Raw genomic sequence first — 17,821 nt, forward strand, 5'->3', positions numbered from 1 at the left:
GTGAAGCACTGGCAGAGGCTGCCCAGGGCAGTGGTGGAGTCTCCATCCCTGGAGGGGTTCAAAAACATTGTAGATGTGGCACTTCAGGACATGGTTTAGTAGGCAAGGCGATGTTAGACTGACGCTTGGTCTGGATGATCTTAGATGTCTTTGCATGCTTTAGTGACTCTGCTATTCTACCCACACACATTTGCACCCTGACATACGTAGCCTTGTAGGTGTTACTGAAACACGCACTCACCTTTCCAATCCATTTGCTCCTGCCTAGATGCCATCACATAACCCAGAGCTTTTACCCTACAAGAGCTCAAAGGCAAGCCCGTCACACCAATGTCTTCTTCTGTGCCTTTATTGTTCACTGCCACTCTCCTTGCATGTTTCTGTGCTGTCAGCTTCATAGTCTTCCCCATAGTTTGCAAGACACACACATTCATTTGTAGCTTCTGACACTGAGCCCATTGTTGCTCTTTCCTGCAGGCACCCTGTCCTCGCAGACACACCCCAGCCTCTCCCCTCCGCCTGGTCCCGTGCCCGCACACCTCTCTAGATCCCTCCTGGCACCTCTCCCGCTTCCCCTTTCCTTGTGCTTCGCCATCTCTAATCACTTTGTGACTCCCATTCTCGAGCTGTGAAATTGTCAACCGCAGGCAGTGGCTTTCATGCCGCCTTGTGATGAATCGAGTTTAGCCCAAATTACGAGGTTTTGCACAATTCATTTAAAGCTGAATGCACCCGCCCCGTTTTCCTGCAGAAGCCATTCCCTTCAGCTCTCATCTTCTTCACTACGCTCCCTACTCAAATCTCCAGATGAAGAGCCAGCAGAACAAGAATATCGTGCCTTTCTCTTGTGTCTTCTGCTCTAAAGGGTCTCAGAACCACACGTGCAACAGAGCAGCTCCCTATGGATGCATCCCAAAGTGTGTGTGTGTGTGGGGGGGCTGTTTCAAACTGGGGTTGGCAGAGACCCAGTGAAGATGAAGAGAGTGCTTCCTTCTGTATCCCCCAACTAATCCATCTCTCAGGCAATGGACCGTGCGGGTCTACCTTGCCTTGGTCATCCCTTAGGATGCTCCTGGAGTGAGGTGAGTGGGCTGAGCAGATCGTGCTACTTTGGGGAACCCCCATTGCATGGAGGTGTCTGTGCAAGTGCTGCCCCAGCAGGACACTCCTCAGCATCTCCTTTGCAGGGAAGCGCATGCATGACACGAACGGGAGGCTTCCACAAGGCTTCAGGGGTGAAAAAAGTGGCCCCTGTGAGTGGTTCTACAGGGAGGAAGGCAAAAGCTTTCTCCCTTCAGAGCAAGGGGATGCACAGCCGGCCCTGGCTGCAGCAGCACACTCTGCCTGTGCTATCTGGGAGGAATCCAGTAAAACCGGCACTCCTTGGCAGCTAAGAGACACCCTCCGTCCCTTCGCCAGTCATGAACTTGAATAGCCTGTTGCCTGCCCAAAGGAGACAGCGATTTAGCAAGAAACGGGAGCAAGCCTCATCTTGTTGCTGGGACAAAAATCTAAAGCTTGGTGGGTGTGTGCGATGGGGGAGCCTGACGCCGCCTCCAAGGACTGCCAGACGAGCTACCAGAGGAGAGGACCAGCTCCCAGCTGTGCTAGACCCGTGCCAACAGCAGGCAGAGCTCTGGGGCAGCAGCAGCTGTCACCCAGACGCCGCATCCCTACGGCACGGGGAGTTTCTTCATGGATCAAAAGAAACGAGGGCTCCATAGTCCATCACCTCTTGGCTAAAGCCATGGATAAGGAGCAGTGAGTGCCAAGCATGGGACATAGAAATGCATCTTCCCAGACCAGGATTGAGAGCAGCAAACTCTGTTTCCATGGTTACAGAGCAGCTACCCATCAGGCCTCATCTCACATCACTAACTCTGCCACTTAATTAACTGACTGCTCGTTATTTCTCAAAATGAGCTCCTCCATCCTCCTGCTTGCCTGAAATTCGTCTCTCAGATGCTCTCCACAGCGCAGCCCGTCTGGCTCTAGCATCCTGCATTTCATTTAAAACTCATCTACTGCTCAGCAAGGATTAGAAAGAGCTGGAGACAAGTGCGAGGGCTGAGGGAAGGCTCCAAAGGGAAGTTTTTTCTTTAAGGGCATCAGCCACGTTTCAGCTAGGATGAAGTAAATGGGATCATATCAACACAGTTCAGCGCAGAACTCTGTCTTTTTATTCCCAATGCCATCAGCATCCGTCTCACTGCAGACTTCTGCTAGTTAAAGGTCACTGGGCCCTGTCCTCCTATTATCTGCACAGGAATATGCATTAAAGGGTCACACCAGGATGAACTGGAGGAAGGCTTATAATTAGTTATGTTCATAAAACGCTGCTCTACTGTGGACTGATATTTATGCTGCTTCCTCAAACAAATGGATTCACATTGCTGACAGCCAGAAGCACCAGGTTTAGCGTGTCATGCTCTGAACCACCCTGTGGTGAGGAAGAGTTGGAGAGAGACCTGCAGCATTGACATGGGGATCCTGCATCCCCATGGAGGATGGAGGGGAGCAGCCCCATGCCACAGGGTGTGTGGGGGGAAAGGATATTGTCCAGGACCTGGTAGGAGGAAGGTTTCCTGTTTCCCCATCAAGGGAGGGCTCTAATCCTATCTGTTTTCTATTTCCTATGCTTTTACCCTTTGAATCTAACAAGCCTCAGCCCTTGAAAACCAACCTTTCCCGCATGGCTGCTAACATCTCTCCGTGGCCCTTAATCTCTGCTGCTGCTGCCTCACATTAGCATCTCCCTGTCTGAGGCTGAACAAATCCACACAAAAAAAAAAGGGGGGAGGCTTATAGAACTTGTTGTCAATTGAGAGTCAAACACTGCCACGCTCTGCCCTGCAGATAATTGCTTTGTGAAGCTCTGGCTGCAGCACACGCTGCTCTTTGAGAGCGGCTTCGTTGGGCTGCAAACTCTATCAGGGGCTCAGTTGCAGGAGGTGAAGAGAGACTGGGGCGAGATAGGGGGCTGGAAGGCTTAGCTGTGGGTAAAGACGAGGCTGCCCCAGGCTGTCACAGTCCTATGATGAGGATTGGGAATATGCAGGGTGTTTTGCTAAGGAATAACCCACAAAAGAACAGCTTTAGGACCTGTGGAAACCAAGGGCAAAAAAGGCAAGCGCCGAATTAGTCAGTGGTGTTTGAGAAGTGGGCTGAGATCAGAGTGGGGAGGTTGCCTTCCTCCAGGACGCGGTGGTCCTGGGCTGTGAAGGCTGCTTGTTCACCCCCGTGGGTGGTGGTGGGCTTTTGTGTTTCAGGTGAGAGGTGCTATGTGAGAGGCGGTGAGGCTGAGGCTGGGCAGCACTATCAGCACCCTGACCTCCTTACCAGTTTGTCGGTGTAGGGAGAGGGTTCAGTGGCTGCCATGTCGTAGTACGGAGTCTGCAAAGGGAGCTTCTGGATTTCCTCCTCGTGTTTCATGTTGTCGAGGTGAACCACCTGTAATAGAAGAGCGAGAAGAGGGATGAGGAGAGGAAGTATCAAAGAAGCCATGGGCTTCATTGGTTTTTTTTAAACTCAGTTTTCCATAATTTAGGCACTGTGGATGCTGCTGGGAATGTGTTCCTTGCCAGAGGAAGGAACAGGCGGCTGGGCTGGGCAGGCGTACCTGGATGTCTTCTGCAGTCAGGTGGCTTTTCATCTCCTGTTTCCTCTTGGGTGGAGGGGCAGGTTTGTGGGATGGAGGCAAATCAATTCTGCAGATACAAGAAGGGGTTGCTGATTGGAGAGCAAGAGACGGGGGGGCTGCTTGCTTTGATGTGCCGTAACGAGCAAGACCCTGCATGCGCCAAAGATTTGATTGTGTCTGTCGCTGAACTGCTGATATAATCCTATAGATCGTTCTCAGTACCCCCTCCTAGTCCTCTTTCTCACCCCAATTAGAATTTTTAATAGAAGTAAACTCCCTCCTAGCTTTCTGTTCCCAATTCCAAGCAAATCTCCATGTCGGATTGCGGTCCCCGAGGGTGTGGCTGGGATACCTATCTTCAGGCACTGCTCTGGAATGGCTCCAATCACCCCTGGTTGGAGGTTTATTTTCTGGCTGTAGGGTACCAGAAGGTGTCTGGCAGTGGTCATTGCAAATCAACAAGCTAATGTCATCCCTGGGTTGGGAGCTTGCCTGGGATGGTAGCCCCTGACACAGGTTTCCAAGTAGGATTTGACTCCTCCTCGTAGACGCGCTATGCCATGCAGGGATATTTTTCCCTGACCCCCAGTCAGGGGATCAGCTTTTGCCCCCCAAGCATAAGGATTGGCAGCTGTTATAATCTCAGCCTAGAGGCTGTTTCTGCACATTCTGTTCATGTGCACAGATGTGTCTAATCCTTTTACAAAACTTATTAAAACTCTGATCCGCTAATTAGCTGCCTCACCCTCCCTTCTCTCTGTACGAACTTCACGAGAGATACACTCCTTTCCTTGGGAACCCAGTTGACTCCAGCGGGTACTGGTGAGGAGGTGGGCAAAATGAGTTCCCGAGCTCTGCAGAACATTCACTTTATGGCTCTAAAGAAAAGAAACACTGTTTACTTTGGGAGCCTTTGGAGTAGACTCGACAATAAAGGCAGCGCCTCCTCAGACTGGGGCACCATTGTGTTGCTGTTCTCAGCTAAAGTGGCTCTTCCCTGTGCCTGGTGGAGGGCCATTGTGGGAAGTGGATTGTCTGAATGCATCTCTATCCAGGGCTGCTGTTGATGCAATTTCACCTCCTCGTGGTGCTATTTTTGTTGTTGTTGTTTGTGTGCCTGACTTTCTGTCTCTCCTCCTGCTTTCCCCCCAGTTCACATCCCTTCCTCTCTTCTATCCTCCGATGCCCTCTCTCAAATGGGATTAAATGGAGCACAAAATGTGGCGCCAAGATGTTACAACAACGAGGTGGGGGCTGTGGAAGATAAAAACGAGCTCTAGCCTTTGGGCTTTCTGTGCCTCCCTTATGAGGTGAGAAGGGAGAGCGCGGGTGCTCTTGTGAAAAGGCAGTGACAAGACAGAGCTCTTTGGGAAGAGGCCAGGATGAGCATTTCTGAGGGCTCTGTTCATGCTGCGTAACCTGAACTCCACACCACAAATTCCCTGCCTGGGATCTGTTCTGCACAGTGCAGGGCAGAGCAAAGCAAGGAGAATCATAGAGTGGTTTGAGTTGGCAGAGACCTCAAAGCCCACCCAGTCCCACCCCCTGCCATGGGCAGGGACACCTCCCACTGGATCAGGGGCTCCGAGCCCCATCCAACCTGGCCTGGAACCCCTCCAGGGATGGGGCAGCCACCACTGCTCTGGGCACCCTGGACCAGGGCCTCCCCACCCTCATTGTGAAGAATTTCCTTCTAATGTCTAGTCTAAACCTTCCCCTCTCCAATTTAAAGCCATTCCCCCTCATCCTATCGCTACGTGCTTTTCTAAACATTCCCTCCTCAGCTTTCCTGGAGCCTCTATCAGGGACTGGAAGGTCACTATAAGGTCTCCTCAGAGCCTTCTCTTCTCCAGGCTGAACAACCCCAACTCTTTCAGCCTGTCCTTTATATAGGAGGTGCTCCAGCACCTCTCAAAGAGGAGCCCCTGGAACATTCCCTCACCCTACTCTTGTATTGCCAGCATTCGGGTCTTCAGGCTGGTACCATATGTACAAAACTGGAATGCCGAGTGGATGTGAACCCATTCTGGACTCTTTAGGATACATTCAGAGGTGCTCAGGGTCCAGAGACCCCTCTCTGATGACACTGTGATTCAGTCTAATTCAGGAACCTGAAGCTATTGCTCTGGAACAGGAAGAATGGGATTCTTTCCTTGCCCTGGAGGTGAGAGTGGTGCTGAGCAGCTTTACCACGACCAAGGATGTGCTACAGTAAAAGCAGCATCTGGCTGAACATCATGTGCTTCAAGTTCCACTTAAGGCTTGTGATAGGAGTTCAAAAATAGGAGAAAGCACTAGGGGCCCGTGGAAGGGCAGCGAGTCAGAGGAGTGAGCCAAAGGGTGGCAGACAGGAAGAAATTACAGTAAAGATGTTTTTCCACCAGGCTTTTTTTGTGTGTGCAGATAGCAGAAGGGCCGGTGGTGCTCTCCCATCCCGCAGTAGCCGTACCATCCGTGTGTTGTACCTCTGCCCTCCTGGGGCTACTTACAGGTCATTGTCCGTTTCGGTGCGGTTCTTCTGCTGCCGCCTGTAGACAATAATTACGGTGACAACCACACCGATGATGAGAGCCGCGGCGATGGCTCCACCCACGATCCCAATAATGCCTCCTGGGGCACCCTGAGGTAACGGCTTATCTGCAACACATGGGAAGCACAGGAGAGAGGAGAGCATCAGACAACACAACCTGTGAGCGGCAAGGACCAGCAGAACCAGGGACTCCGGAAGCAGAGACTCCAACGTGGTCTGAAACTGTCTGAGATGGCTGTATGCAGGCAGCTTCATGGGGTGAGACAGATCAGACTGAAAGGTAGTAGTCAAAGCTCCAGAGGAACAGAAATCTGTGGCTACAACGCAGCCCACTGTGTCTCCAAGATAACGGCTTCCTCAACCTATTCTGCAATCTCCCCTTAAATCAGGTGGTTATTCCTGGATCCATTCTTGTTTCTTTGTTCTGCCCTCAAAGAAAGAAAGGTTTGGGGGATATAAGTGCTCATGTGGATCTTCTACTTGATATTATTTAACTCCCTTGAAGGCCTTCTGCAGGGCTTTGTCACAGTCTCTTCACTGGATTCCTGAATTTGAAGAACTTTGCTATTCAGGTTGACCTTAGGAAAGCTAAGAACCAACGCTCAGCTTATTGAGGTGGAGCAGAAGTAGGTGCACCCTTAAACCTTACAAAAAATCATTTGAGTGTGGGGTTTAGGGGTGAGGGGGAGATATATTGTCTTGCGTTTCGCCTCCTGTTTGCCCCATGGCTGGAGAGCTCTGTGACTTGGGCCAGTTCCTCTGGGACCAACGTGGACCTCATTCAAAGGCAACTTATCCCATGGGCCCGATGGGAAAGCACTTTGAAATGTACGATAAAAGGATTTAATTTGCTCTACCTTCCAACCTAATTAAACTTGAAAACTAGCTAATTGGTACTTTGTACTTACAGCTCTGGCAGTGATGAAAGAAGGAGATAATTGGAATGGAGGAAGAAGGAGGAGGAGGAGAAGGAAAAGAAATTCAGGGGAGGGGAGCGAGACAGGGATGAGGGAACAAGGTGCTTTGTAGAAGTTGTCTGTCACACCTCATTTTTGCACTTTTCTTAATGGACTGGGTACTGGCTGCTCTTAGAGACCATGTTCTGGAATCTATGGACCTTATTCTCCAACAATTATGGCTTTGGGTATCATAGTGGTAACGAGCATCTCCATTTAACAACCCATTCCCAAGGCCTCAAAACTATACACACTTTACACGTGTGCATGGTTATAAAATCACGAAATCCTAGAATGGTTTGGGTGGGAAGGGACCTCAAACCCATCCAGTCCCACCCCCTGCCATGGGCAGGGACACCTCCCACTGGATCAGGGGCTCCAAGCCCCATCCAACCTGGCCTGGAGCACCTCCAGGGATGGGGCAGCCACCACTGCTCTGGGCAACCTGGGCCAGGGCCTCCCCACCCTCACAGCAAAACAGTTCTGCCTAAGATCTCATCTCAGTTTCCCCTCTTTCAGCTGAAAACATTTACCCCTTCACCTATCCCTGCCCTCCCTGATCCAGAGCTCCTCCCCAGCTTTCCTGGAGCCCCTTTCCATACTGGAAGCTGCTCTTAGGTCTCCTCACAGCCTTCTCTTCTCCAGGCTGAACAACCCCAACTCTCTCAGCCTGTCCCCGTATGGGAGTATGCACACAATCCCAAACCACGAAGCACAATATGTACATGACCTTTCAAGGTGAAAATCTGCCACTTACTCCCACCTCACATCCATGGATTCAGCGCTCTTTTAGCCTAAAGGCTGTGCTCCATGGAATCCCGGGGACCAGGTACAATTGCAGAGCTGACTGTGCTGAATCGTTGCCAACTGCCTATTCCCAGTTCTCGCCTCACAGCCAGCTTCCTTCACCTTTCAGATTTGCTGCTGTCATCCAGGAGTGAGCTGAGATATAGAAACGTTTCCCAAGGAAATCCCCTCTCTGGTCAATACCAACAAATTGCACAGCTGAGAACTTGGCATGTTTACACTTGAAGGCTCAGCACTGTGCTGAGACATTCCTACCAGGGAAGAATGTGCTCCGGGAATTGCCTTGACGCTGATTCCCCCCAACACTTTCCTGAAGAATTCCATGCAAGCCTATTTGTCCCTCGCTTCACAAGGCCACCCCAGAGCACCGGTCAGCATCCCACATTCCCCTGCTCCTTAGTTAGGAGCGTGGAGATGTGCGTCTTCCAGCCGCAGGATGCTGTAGTCATCAGAACGTGAGGCTCTGCTCACCGCTGTCCTCGGCAGCGTTGCAGTCACTGATCTTTCTCTTCCCTTCTCCATAAGCCGCGTTATCTTGTAAATAATACCTCTGCCTCGAGACAGCTCACTTACAGCCGTGCTCGGGCAGAGAGCTGACACGGTGCCATCCAAATCCCCCGACAGTATTTGAGATCATGGCAGCGATGGTGACTGTAAAGAATCTTCCAGTCCCTTTGGCAGGAGCATTTCCATGATGAATTGGGCCCCAACGGCTCTCTGGAGATGGATGGCAGGTAGCGAGCAGAGGACATTGTCCTCCTGCTGCTGCTGTGAATCAGTAGGTGTGTGTATGCGGGGTCGGGGGGGGGGGGGGCAGGGGATGGAAGGAGAAAGAGAAACGGAGATAAAGCAATAAAGCTAAAGTCTTCAGGAACCCATCAGGGCTGTGTAGCAGCAGAGAGGGGCTGGGAAAAGCTAAAGAGGGGGAAACAGCTGTCAGTTTGTAAGAGAGAGATGGATAAATATAGAGCACTGGGTAAAAGCAGGGGATGAGACATGCAGAGGTTTGGGGTGTCTATCTGAGTGCTAGCTTCTTGCCAGGCTCTCAAGAACATCCTGGTGTTGGTACCCATCCCAGCTGCCTAAGATGGGGCCGTGGGGCAATGCAGATCCTCCACACAATGGCAAGTGCCAAACAACGACCAAATCCTGTGACAACAAGCGCTGCCCCTGCAGAGCTCTTTCCTGAGGACGGGCTGCTTTCTGCAGAAGTGTTGATGACATCTTTGCAGGAGGCCTGCTAGGAAGCAGTGAAAGGCAATAGGGATCATTGCTGATAGTAAGAGGAAACACTGGGAGACAAGGAGCATAAACGAGAGTAAAAAGGTCCCCCATCCCCTCGATGTTTTTTAAACCTTCTTTCATGGAACTATAGAATGTCCTGAGTTGGAAGGGACCCACAGGGATCATCGAGTCCAACTCCTGTCCCTGCACAGGACACCCCCAACATCCACACCACGGGTCTGACGGTGTTGGACGGATGCTTCTGGAATATTGTCAGGCTTGGTGCTGTGACTGTTTGCCTGGGAGCCATCCCAGTGGTGCACCACCCTCTGGGAGAAGAACCTTCTCTTAATGTCCATCCTCAGCCTCCACTGGCATCATCCAGCCAGTCCCTCAGGTCCTGTCGCTTGTTACCAGAGAGAAGAGCTCAGCACCTGCTCCTCCTCCTCTTGTGAAGAAGCTGCAGAGCTCAATAAGGTCTACCCTCAGCCTTCTCCAGGCTGAAAACCAAGTGACTTCAGCCTCACCTTCATCCCCAGCTGTTTATTTCCTCAGTTTCCCCTTCCTGGAGCAGAGCTGTGGCCAGCACTGTTTCGGGGGCTCCCTGAAACCCAGCCCATTTCCTTCCCTCCTCTCCACGCGTTGCCGCTCTGACAGGTGAAGTTAGAGGCACCAACAGGGCTTTTCTGGAGGGCAGCTGCAAGAAGTTGTAAGTCAAAGAAAAGGGCACGGAGGAAGCCTCAGGAGGAGATGATAAGAACTGGCACATGTGGATTCAGTTACGTTGACAGGGCTTTTGGGCAGCCCTGGGAAGATTTTTTTCCAAGGCTTGTGAAACAGGAGCAGAATAAATTGGCAGGACAGCTCAGGGGCCTCCAGACTGGAGTGGGAAGAGGCTTTGCCAATTAAGAATGCAAAACCCCTTGCTCTGTGTCACGCTCGAATAATTTAAAACTCTCCAAAAAAAAGTTGGTGTGAAGCAGTTGGCAGTGAGGCAGGTACCAGGGAACCCAAAGGGGCTGAGCAAACAGCTCAGCCTTATCTGGATGTCTAAGGGCTGCTGGGAACTCCTCGTTCCTGCTGGAAACAGAATTAATTCACAGTATTACAATTAAGGAGAAAAGAAGGACACCCCACCCCCAGCCTTTTTTGGTGCAGTTTTGTTCATTACTTGGTTCTTCCATGGCTCTTTTGGAGATGGAAGCAACACAGGAAGGGAAGAAAAGTGGTTATCTACACATAAAGCATCCCTCCTGATCACCTAATGATGTGTGTATCTGGGTTTCCAAAAGTAACCACTAACAGGTGAAGATCTTTCTACCAATTGCCCCAATTAAAACATTTTGGGAAGTGCTGACACACAGTTCAGCAGTCCCAGTGCTCAGATAAACCATATCCAGCAGTTCAATGCTGTCAGTTGCTCACACCTCCCGAACAAGGGAAGAGCATCCGCTAGACAAGAACGTCCATCCGAGAGATGCATCAAGCGCAGCGCGTGATTGATGCATAGTTTCATAGCACCAGTTATGAAAGAACCCCTTGTCCAAAGGGCTGCAGGGCTGATGACTCCGTCTGTGCGGACAGGGACAGAGCTGTGGCTCAGATTTACTGCCTCATCCGTGCAAACAGCCATGGTGGCATTTCAAAGCGTGGAGGGGAACGGACGGAGCTGTCTACACACAAGAGAAACAGTGCAGCTCCAGAGCACAATGGTCAATAATAACAGAGGAACAATGAATGCTTTGCAGAACCAGCTGGCAGAAGAGCAAGAGAGACATTCCCAAAGAAAACCTGACGTGAAGCAAAGATGGATACGGTGGGAAGCTTCCAGAGAAGGGTATGGCAGAGCAGAGGGAATGACTCCCTCTTGGTGTGGGCAAAGTGAGTGGAGGACTTTGTGAAGGGAAAAAGAGGCAGCATCTGTCCCGCTTTGGGAATTAAAGTCTCTTCCTTTAAAGCTACTCGTGGGCCTGGGACGTTTGCATCGTGTAGCAACCGGGCTGTTCTTGGGATCGAGACTTGAGAGCGGGCTGTTTGATCCCCACCAGGGTCCCTGCCCGTCTGGGGTACGTAAGGCTGGGGTACACGCGCACAGCGGCAGCCGGAGCAGATCTGTGCAACAGGGTCCCACACAAATTGGACGGCCAGCTGTGGGGTGGGGCAGGGGTGCTGGCAGGCAGGCAGGAAGGAAGGCTTGATTTGGATTAAAGGTCTGGGTCTCACACCACTACTGTCTTTCTAACCTGTCTGCCACGTATTGAGCTGCCCCAGGGTGAGACTGAGCCCCACCTTCTTGCTGACCTGCATCCCCCAGGGAAATATGGAAGTTCAGTCAGTCCCTGGGCCCGGTTTCCTGCAGCTCTGAGTGAAGTGAGTTTGCTCAAGGAGAGCTGCACGCTCTTCTCTTAAGTCTGCCTCCTCCTGACTTCAAGCTGATCCCTCAGTGCTTTGCAAAAACCCCACCATAACAACACACAACCACCTTGATGAGCTGTTTGCTCGGAGATCTGCCTGCATCTGTAGCCGACTGCAAAGTAGGGTTCTCTTTCCATTTATCACCTCCCCACACAACCCAAATCCCCATCTATTTCATGGCTGGCTAGCCAAGGTACTCAGCAGTGTGCTGCCTTGCTCTCAGGCACGTTGCAAATCAGTGGGAAGGAATCGTGATTCTTCTCCTCTCTTTCTGCTTGCAGCTTTGAAGCTCTTCTTGCTGCCAGCCTCAGCGGAGCTAAAGCTACCTCGGTGCTCGATTGCATCCCTGTTCGCAGGCGTGTACAGCCTGCATGTCTAAGGCAGTCTGTCTTGTGCAGTGCCAGCTCAAAGTGTCCTGGATTGCCACCCTGATCCGGTGGAAGGAATCGGCACTTGCTGGACTCTCCCTGCCTGTTGAAACTTCGAGCAAGACAACGAACCCAGACGATGCATATTTATAATACACCCCACCTGACACATTCCAGGGAGCCTGAGACACGGTGAGTTCACAGAGCTAAATTAAACGGAGTTGAAAAGCTTGGCAGAACAAATACATCCCCAGTTTGGTTTTAAAGACAAGAGCAGGATTGGCTAATTTGAGACACGCTCGATAGCATACACACCCCCAGGCACAAGCTGGTTCGGAGCCTCCTGACGCTTTGTGTTTACAAGGGGTTAACGGAATGCTGTTCCTGGGAGAGATGAGCTGTTGAGCTGGCAGAGCTGCTGGGCCAAAGGGTAGGATAAACTGCGAGTCCCTGGGGATTTTAAAGGGATCTTTGGTCGGAGGGAGGAGAGGTGGGGTGGGTCTCTCTGGGGGCACTTCCCTTCACTGTGTACTAAGTGAATCCCTTTCAGGGACAACTGAGCATCCAGAGGATAAAAGGGATTAAGAAGGGTAAAACTGCTGCTTGGAAAGCTGAGCCAGTGGCACTGGACCATTACTGTGTGAGGCTGAAGTGCCATCCTGCTCCTTGTTTCCATCACTCATCACATCTGGGCCCAGAATCTTTCTGCCCGTTCCTTTTGTCCTGACCTGAATTGGAGGACAGAAGGGGAATGAAACCCCTCCGTCTCCTCCCACCTCTGCCCAGCTCAGACCTCGCTCCAGCTCAGCTCTCTGCCCAACTGCAAGTGGAGGTAACCAGGCTGCAAGAAACGTTTGTGAAAGCACTTCACAATGAGGGGAATCTGTCACTGAGCAAACACAAATCAATGTTAAATGGTCAATTTGCAGCACCACTTAACCTCTGCAGTACCCAGAACAGGCTCTGGTACCAAGTGCTGTTCATCCAGTGACATATGGTGAGAGAAAGAGTGGGAGTTGGACCTCAGCATGGGGCAGAGGAGCAATTTGGATAGCAGAGGTGGCTGGCAGGGTTGTCTGAGCAGGAGAGCCTCTGAGCTTCACTCGGTGACAAAAGCATAGCAAAAGCAGAGTGGATCCAGCAGCCCTGCCCATCCCTGCCTCCCAGAGACTCCTCCAGCTACAGAAAGAGCTCAGGACCTCTCTTACTACCAAGACAAGGTACTCCTGGGTTTGTGCCACCTCAGGAGCTGGAGGTGCAGCCAGCCAAACAAAGGTTAAACGCCAAACTGAAGGCAGAGCTGCTCTTCTGCCTCTCTGCCCTGATATAAGTCAGAAGGAATCTGAGAAGCCTTCACAGCCTCTCCTGCCAGGCTGCTTGTTGATGTAATTCTCATTTACACAATTAAGCACCACACAGGCAAGTGCCAAGCCGTGGCTGCGAGCCTGACGCTGCCTCCGCGCGAGGCACCAGCCTCATCCCCTTGGAAATCTCCCCCTGCACAGGCTGGGGACGCAGCATCCCAGCGCCCGTGGGGTGGCTCCCCTTGCTCCTGCCCTTCCCTGCACCCTGGCACGGCTGCCCCATCCCTGGAGGGGTTCCAGGCCAGATTGGATGGGTTTTTAAGCAACCAGATCCAGTGGGAGGTGTCCCTGCCCATGGCAGGGGGTTGGAACTGGATGGTCTTTAAGGTCCCTTCCAGGCTCACCTGGATCTGGTCTGAGCAAACGGGTGTTGGCAGGAGCTCCATTCTATTGTGCCTTCTGAGCGGGGCCAAAAGCCAGCGGCACCAAGGGTGGTTAAACAAGCAAATGCTCCTGACCGCTCTCTGCATTGTCCTTCCTCTGCCTCCCACAAGTGAGGATCCCTCGCTGCCAAGCGCCTCTATGGGTAGTCTGATAACTCCCCTCTCTAATCCTTCTCTGCCAAAGACCAGGCTGGGTGTCCCCTGAGTGCGTGGGGTGCTCGGGTATCCCACTGCCCGAGTGCTAATCACAACATCCAATACGATCCCTGCCCGCTTTGCTTTCCTCTGTCATAGTTACCGGCCCAACTGGTGCTTAAAGACTTTGCAAACCACTTGTGTGTCTCTGATGAGGTTTTGGGCAGAGGCAGCCCTTGGTGGGTGCCTGCTTTGAAGAGCGTGCCCAGCTGCAAGTGGACACATGGATATGCTTGATGTTAGTGGAGATTTCACACACATTCCAGTAAAGACAATTGCTTTGCCATTCACCAAGGGTGGAAGCGTCTCGGCTCTCTCAAATCCTGACCGGCTTTCCCCCTTGCCTCTCCTGCAGGGGAAGCAGCAGAGCCATCCTTGGTTAAGCAGCATCTGGTTAAGTAGCTGCTGGCTGCAAAAGCATGTCTGGAATGTGGCTTTAACCCCTGGTGACCTTCCCTTGCGATGCTTCCCAGTGGCCACTAACGAGGATGGGGTTTGGATAGCAGCAGTAGGAGCAGTGTGTTAACCCCATGGGATCCAGCAGGGGTTGAGGACTGACTTCTGCAGAGGAGCTGCTGTCGTAGGTGATGCCCTGCAGATGCCTCTTACTGGGCTGGTTTTTCTTCCACTCCTGGAGCAAAGCTGTTGCTCCAAAGTTGTTAAACCTGGAAACATCTTTTGAGAGCTCAGGAAGGAAACCTTTTCTCTGCATGAAATGACAGAGCGTAGTGAAGTCATTGCTGCGCTGTTCAGGGGGTGCAAGAGCAAGCATTTGCAGCAGCATCCACCTGTAGGCACTGAGCCCCTCGGTGCACACCTATCCTACAGCCTCATGCTTTCTTCTCAGCCAAGAACTCCTCAGTGCATTAACTCCAGCTTCTGGGATGTCCCGGCCTGTCCATGCCGCTCAGTGGCTCTGGCAAAGAGGAGCCAGACATGACCTTGTTGTCCCCAACCCACTCACCCAGCCCCACCCCAGCTGGCCAACTCCAGACCCTGCTGCCTTCCCAGAGCCAGGGCTTCCCCAGCTCCGTGCAAAAGTATGGAGAGTGCCCTGTCCTGTTTTGGGGGAGAAGATGGGCGCTGGAGAAGATGGGAAATGTTATTTGACATTTCTTCTGCCTCCCAGCCCCTAATTTTAGTTCTGCTTCATTTCCTTGCAGCTCAGCAGTGTAATGAACAATCAAATCCCTTTAGTAATTTATTTCTTCTGCTGTACAGATTCGAGGAGGTGATGACACTTGAAATTGCTTCTCCTAGAGGGATGAAGGGGCCAGATCCTGAACCCCATTACACCAGAGTGTGCCTCTCTCGGTCTTTGCAGCCTGCTACCGCTGCCCAGAGCACGGCGTGGCCCCAAACCCATGGTTAGCCACAGTACAGCCTTGCGCCCTTGATGAGTCCATTAAGATCACGCGATTACAAGCAGCCACCAGGTGAATTCTGTCAGATAGAAGGTACAGAAACTGCAGCTCAGACTCATCATTTGCGTTAATAGAGTTAATTTGCTCAACAATCTTCAGCAGCACTCCTGAGAACGTTTCACTGCGCTTGGCCAACGTGCCCTGGGTGGAATTTGTCTCCTAAAGCCTCCAGGGTGCTTACGGCACAGCCCAGCTGAATCTTGGATGTCCCCAAAGGAGGAGATCAGCTCCGTGCTTGCAGGTGCACTGCTGGGAGTTGGGTGTGGACGTGGGGTATGTGTGGCAGGGTAGGAAGGAACTGCTCTTTTTCTCTGTTACCGGGACAAAAGTGCACAAAGAGATGTGCAAACAGAAACCTGGATGGGGCTACAGTTCTCTCCACTGATAGCTACAGCAAGGGGGGCTCGAGGCTGCTGTGCTCCTTCACACCCCCCTTCTCTTCTCTCCCACAGTGTGAGACCCGCTGCAGTCCAGACAGAATGACTCTGGGCCCCCTGGAGCAGGGAGGGGGCCATGGGCAACGTGGGCCAACCGATGGGCAAGAATGATGTTGTTGGATACTCATGTGGCTCTGAACTGGGCTCGAGTGCTGCTGCCTCCCCTCCTGCTCCTCACAACCATCTCACGCTGACGAGGGTGAGCTCTGCTTCTGCCAAGCCAGGACGGTCACCGTGCCTGGGGGAGGACACTGCAGCACATCCTTGGCTGCCCCCGTTCAACGCTGCTCCAGGAGAGGGAAAAACCATGCAGGAGGCAACTCAGACTTTATGTTCCCGACCCTTTTCCTGATTTCTCCCTTTGGTTAATGGCAATGAAAGACTCCTAACGCACCTTCCCTCCTAACTTCTCAGACCTCTTTCAAGCCCCGCAGGACAGTCTCTGGGTGTAACCGCCACTATTTAGCCATGTACCGTGGGTACCAGCTCGCACGTGGGGAGCTTCCTTCATCTCCAACGCGGATCAAATGGAAAAGCTGGAAAGAGAGCAATCGGTTGGAATGAAAGAGAAGCTGTGAAGGACGGGCGATTGATACAAAAGCTAGGATTGCCCTGGGGAATACAACAGGAATAAACAAGATCTCTGCAGTGCTCCATAGGCTCTTTACCAGACGGATATGGTCAAGAGGGCAACAGTGATTCAGAAAAGGCAGAAGGTTTGAATAACTATTCATGATCTGTCTCTGGAGACCAACAGACATTTGTTTGTGGCTTCTAAGATGACAAAACAGTTTCCGCACGTTTGAGGATGACAAGACTGAGGAGCTTGCTGGACAACATCTCCTTGGATACTCCACTTATTATAAGCAAAGAGAGAGGTTGAAAGCCTTAGCTGAGATCTCTAACTCACTGCTGTTGGTTTTTGCTATTTGTTGTAACAGTTAAATTCTAGAAGGTTAAAATCTATCAGGCTGGGAGAGAACACAGCGAATTGCTTGAATACTGCAGGGTGATTTGCTGGCACCAAAGAAAAAGCTAACACGGGTTGCAGTTAATAAAGAATTAAAAGGCAGGAATTCAATCGATGCCAGTCTCCGTGGTTGGTGGGGAATGAGTCTTGTCAGTCAAGCACAATGTCATTTTTTTTTGCCTGCTAAACCAGTCGTCTCATCAAAGCGAGTGTAGAGACGGAATGGAGGATAAGATTAATACTGGCTAACTGACAGCTCTCAAAGGAGCTGCCGAGAGGGAATCGCCGTCAGTGGGCACCTTCCCGCGGAGCCTGCAGGGAGGGGTGGTGGGAATGGCGCCGCTCGGTGCTTTCATAGAGACTGTGGGAACAGTGACCACCTCAGTGTTTTGGCAATCCCTGAGTCGGTGGATCTGTAAAGAAGCCCACTAAGAGACTCAGTAATTCTGCCATCGCGATATCCCTGCTGAAGCACCTGTGGTTTTACGAGGAAGAAGACCCAGAGGGAAAGAATGCAGGGAATTCTTCACTACAACTTTTCAGCAAGTCTGTTGAAACTTCACCTTAAAGGATGTTCCTGAACACCTCCCTGGTGAGAAAGAACCTGGTGCCAACCCACAGCGGTGGAACAGGGGAAGAAGCAAAGGCTGGGAGTTGAGTACAGAGTCCCAGCGGAGCTGATCCGTCACAAGGTCGTGCTGTAACTCACTACAAGCCATCCCCATCTCTAAATCTCTTTCTCCACCCTCTAATCCCCTGCTTCGTGTCAGCCTTTTTGGCTCAGAAGTCAGCTGAATGCTGAGAGAGGGGATGGGACCTCCTCTCTGACAAGGGAAGGCTGTGGGCCTTAAGGAAAGAGCATCCCGGGGAGAGGAGAGGGGTCCCGCGCCCCTGGGGAGGTGCAGAGCTGTGTCCGCATGTTCCTCTGCGCAGGGACAAACCCCACACATCCTCCTCTTCAGCTCAGATTCTGTTACTCAGGTAACACTTCCAAGGCAGGTCCTCCAAGCAAATTTTTAGGTCAGTTATAATTGGGAAACCTTGCATGGAGCTATAAAACATCCGTTAATATGCTGGAACTATCTAGTTAAATGCCAATTATAAAACC

At 51.7% G+C, this 17,821-nt stretch overlaps 1 protein-coding gene across 4 annotated transcripts in view; it reads right to left on the minus strand.

Moving 5' to 3' along the window:
* NECTIN1 (nectin cell adhesion molecule 1) overlaps positions 1-17,821 on the minus strand; it is a 112,536-nt gene that overhangs the window by 14,406 nt on the left and 80,309 nt on the right. For all 4 annotated transcript variants that reach the window (XR_008453395.1, XM_054086877.1, XM_054086878.1 and 1 more), the window contains exons 6-8: positions 6,130-6,277; positions 3,620-3,707; positions 3,340-3,450 (exon numbers count right to left, since the gene is read on the minus strand). Coding sequence is in view for 3 of the 4 variants with exons in the window: in XM_054086877.1 (XP_053942852.1) it covers positions 3,340-3,450; positions 3,620-3,707; positions 6,130-6,277 (347 nt within the window). In the remaining variant the exon portion in view is untranslated. The remainder of the gene's footprint in view (positions 1-3,339; positions 3,451-3,619; positions 3,708-6,129; positions 6,278-17,821) is intronic.

The sequence above is a fragment of the Cuculus canorus genome, chromosome 23 (assembly GCF_017976375.1).
Source record: "Cuculus canorus isolate bCucCan1 chromosome 23, bCucCan1.pri, whole genome shotgun sequence".
In the NCBI taxonomy this organism is placed as follows: Eukaryota; Metazoa; Chordata; class Aves; order Cuculiformes; family Cuculidae; genus Cuculus; species Cuculus canorus.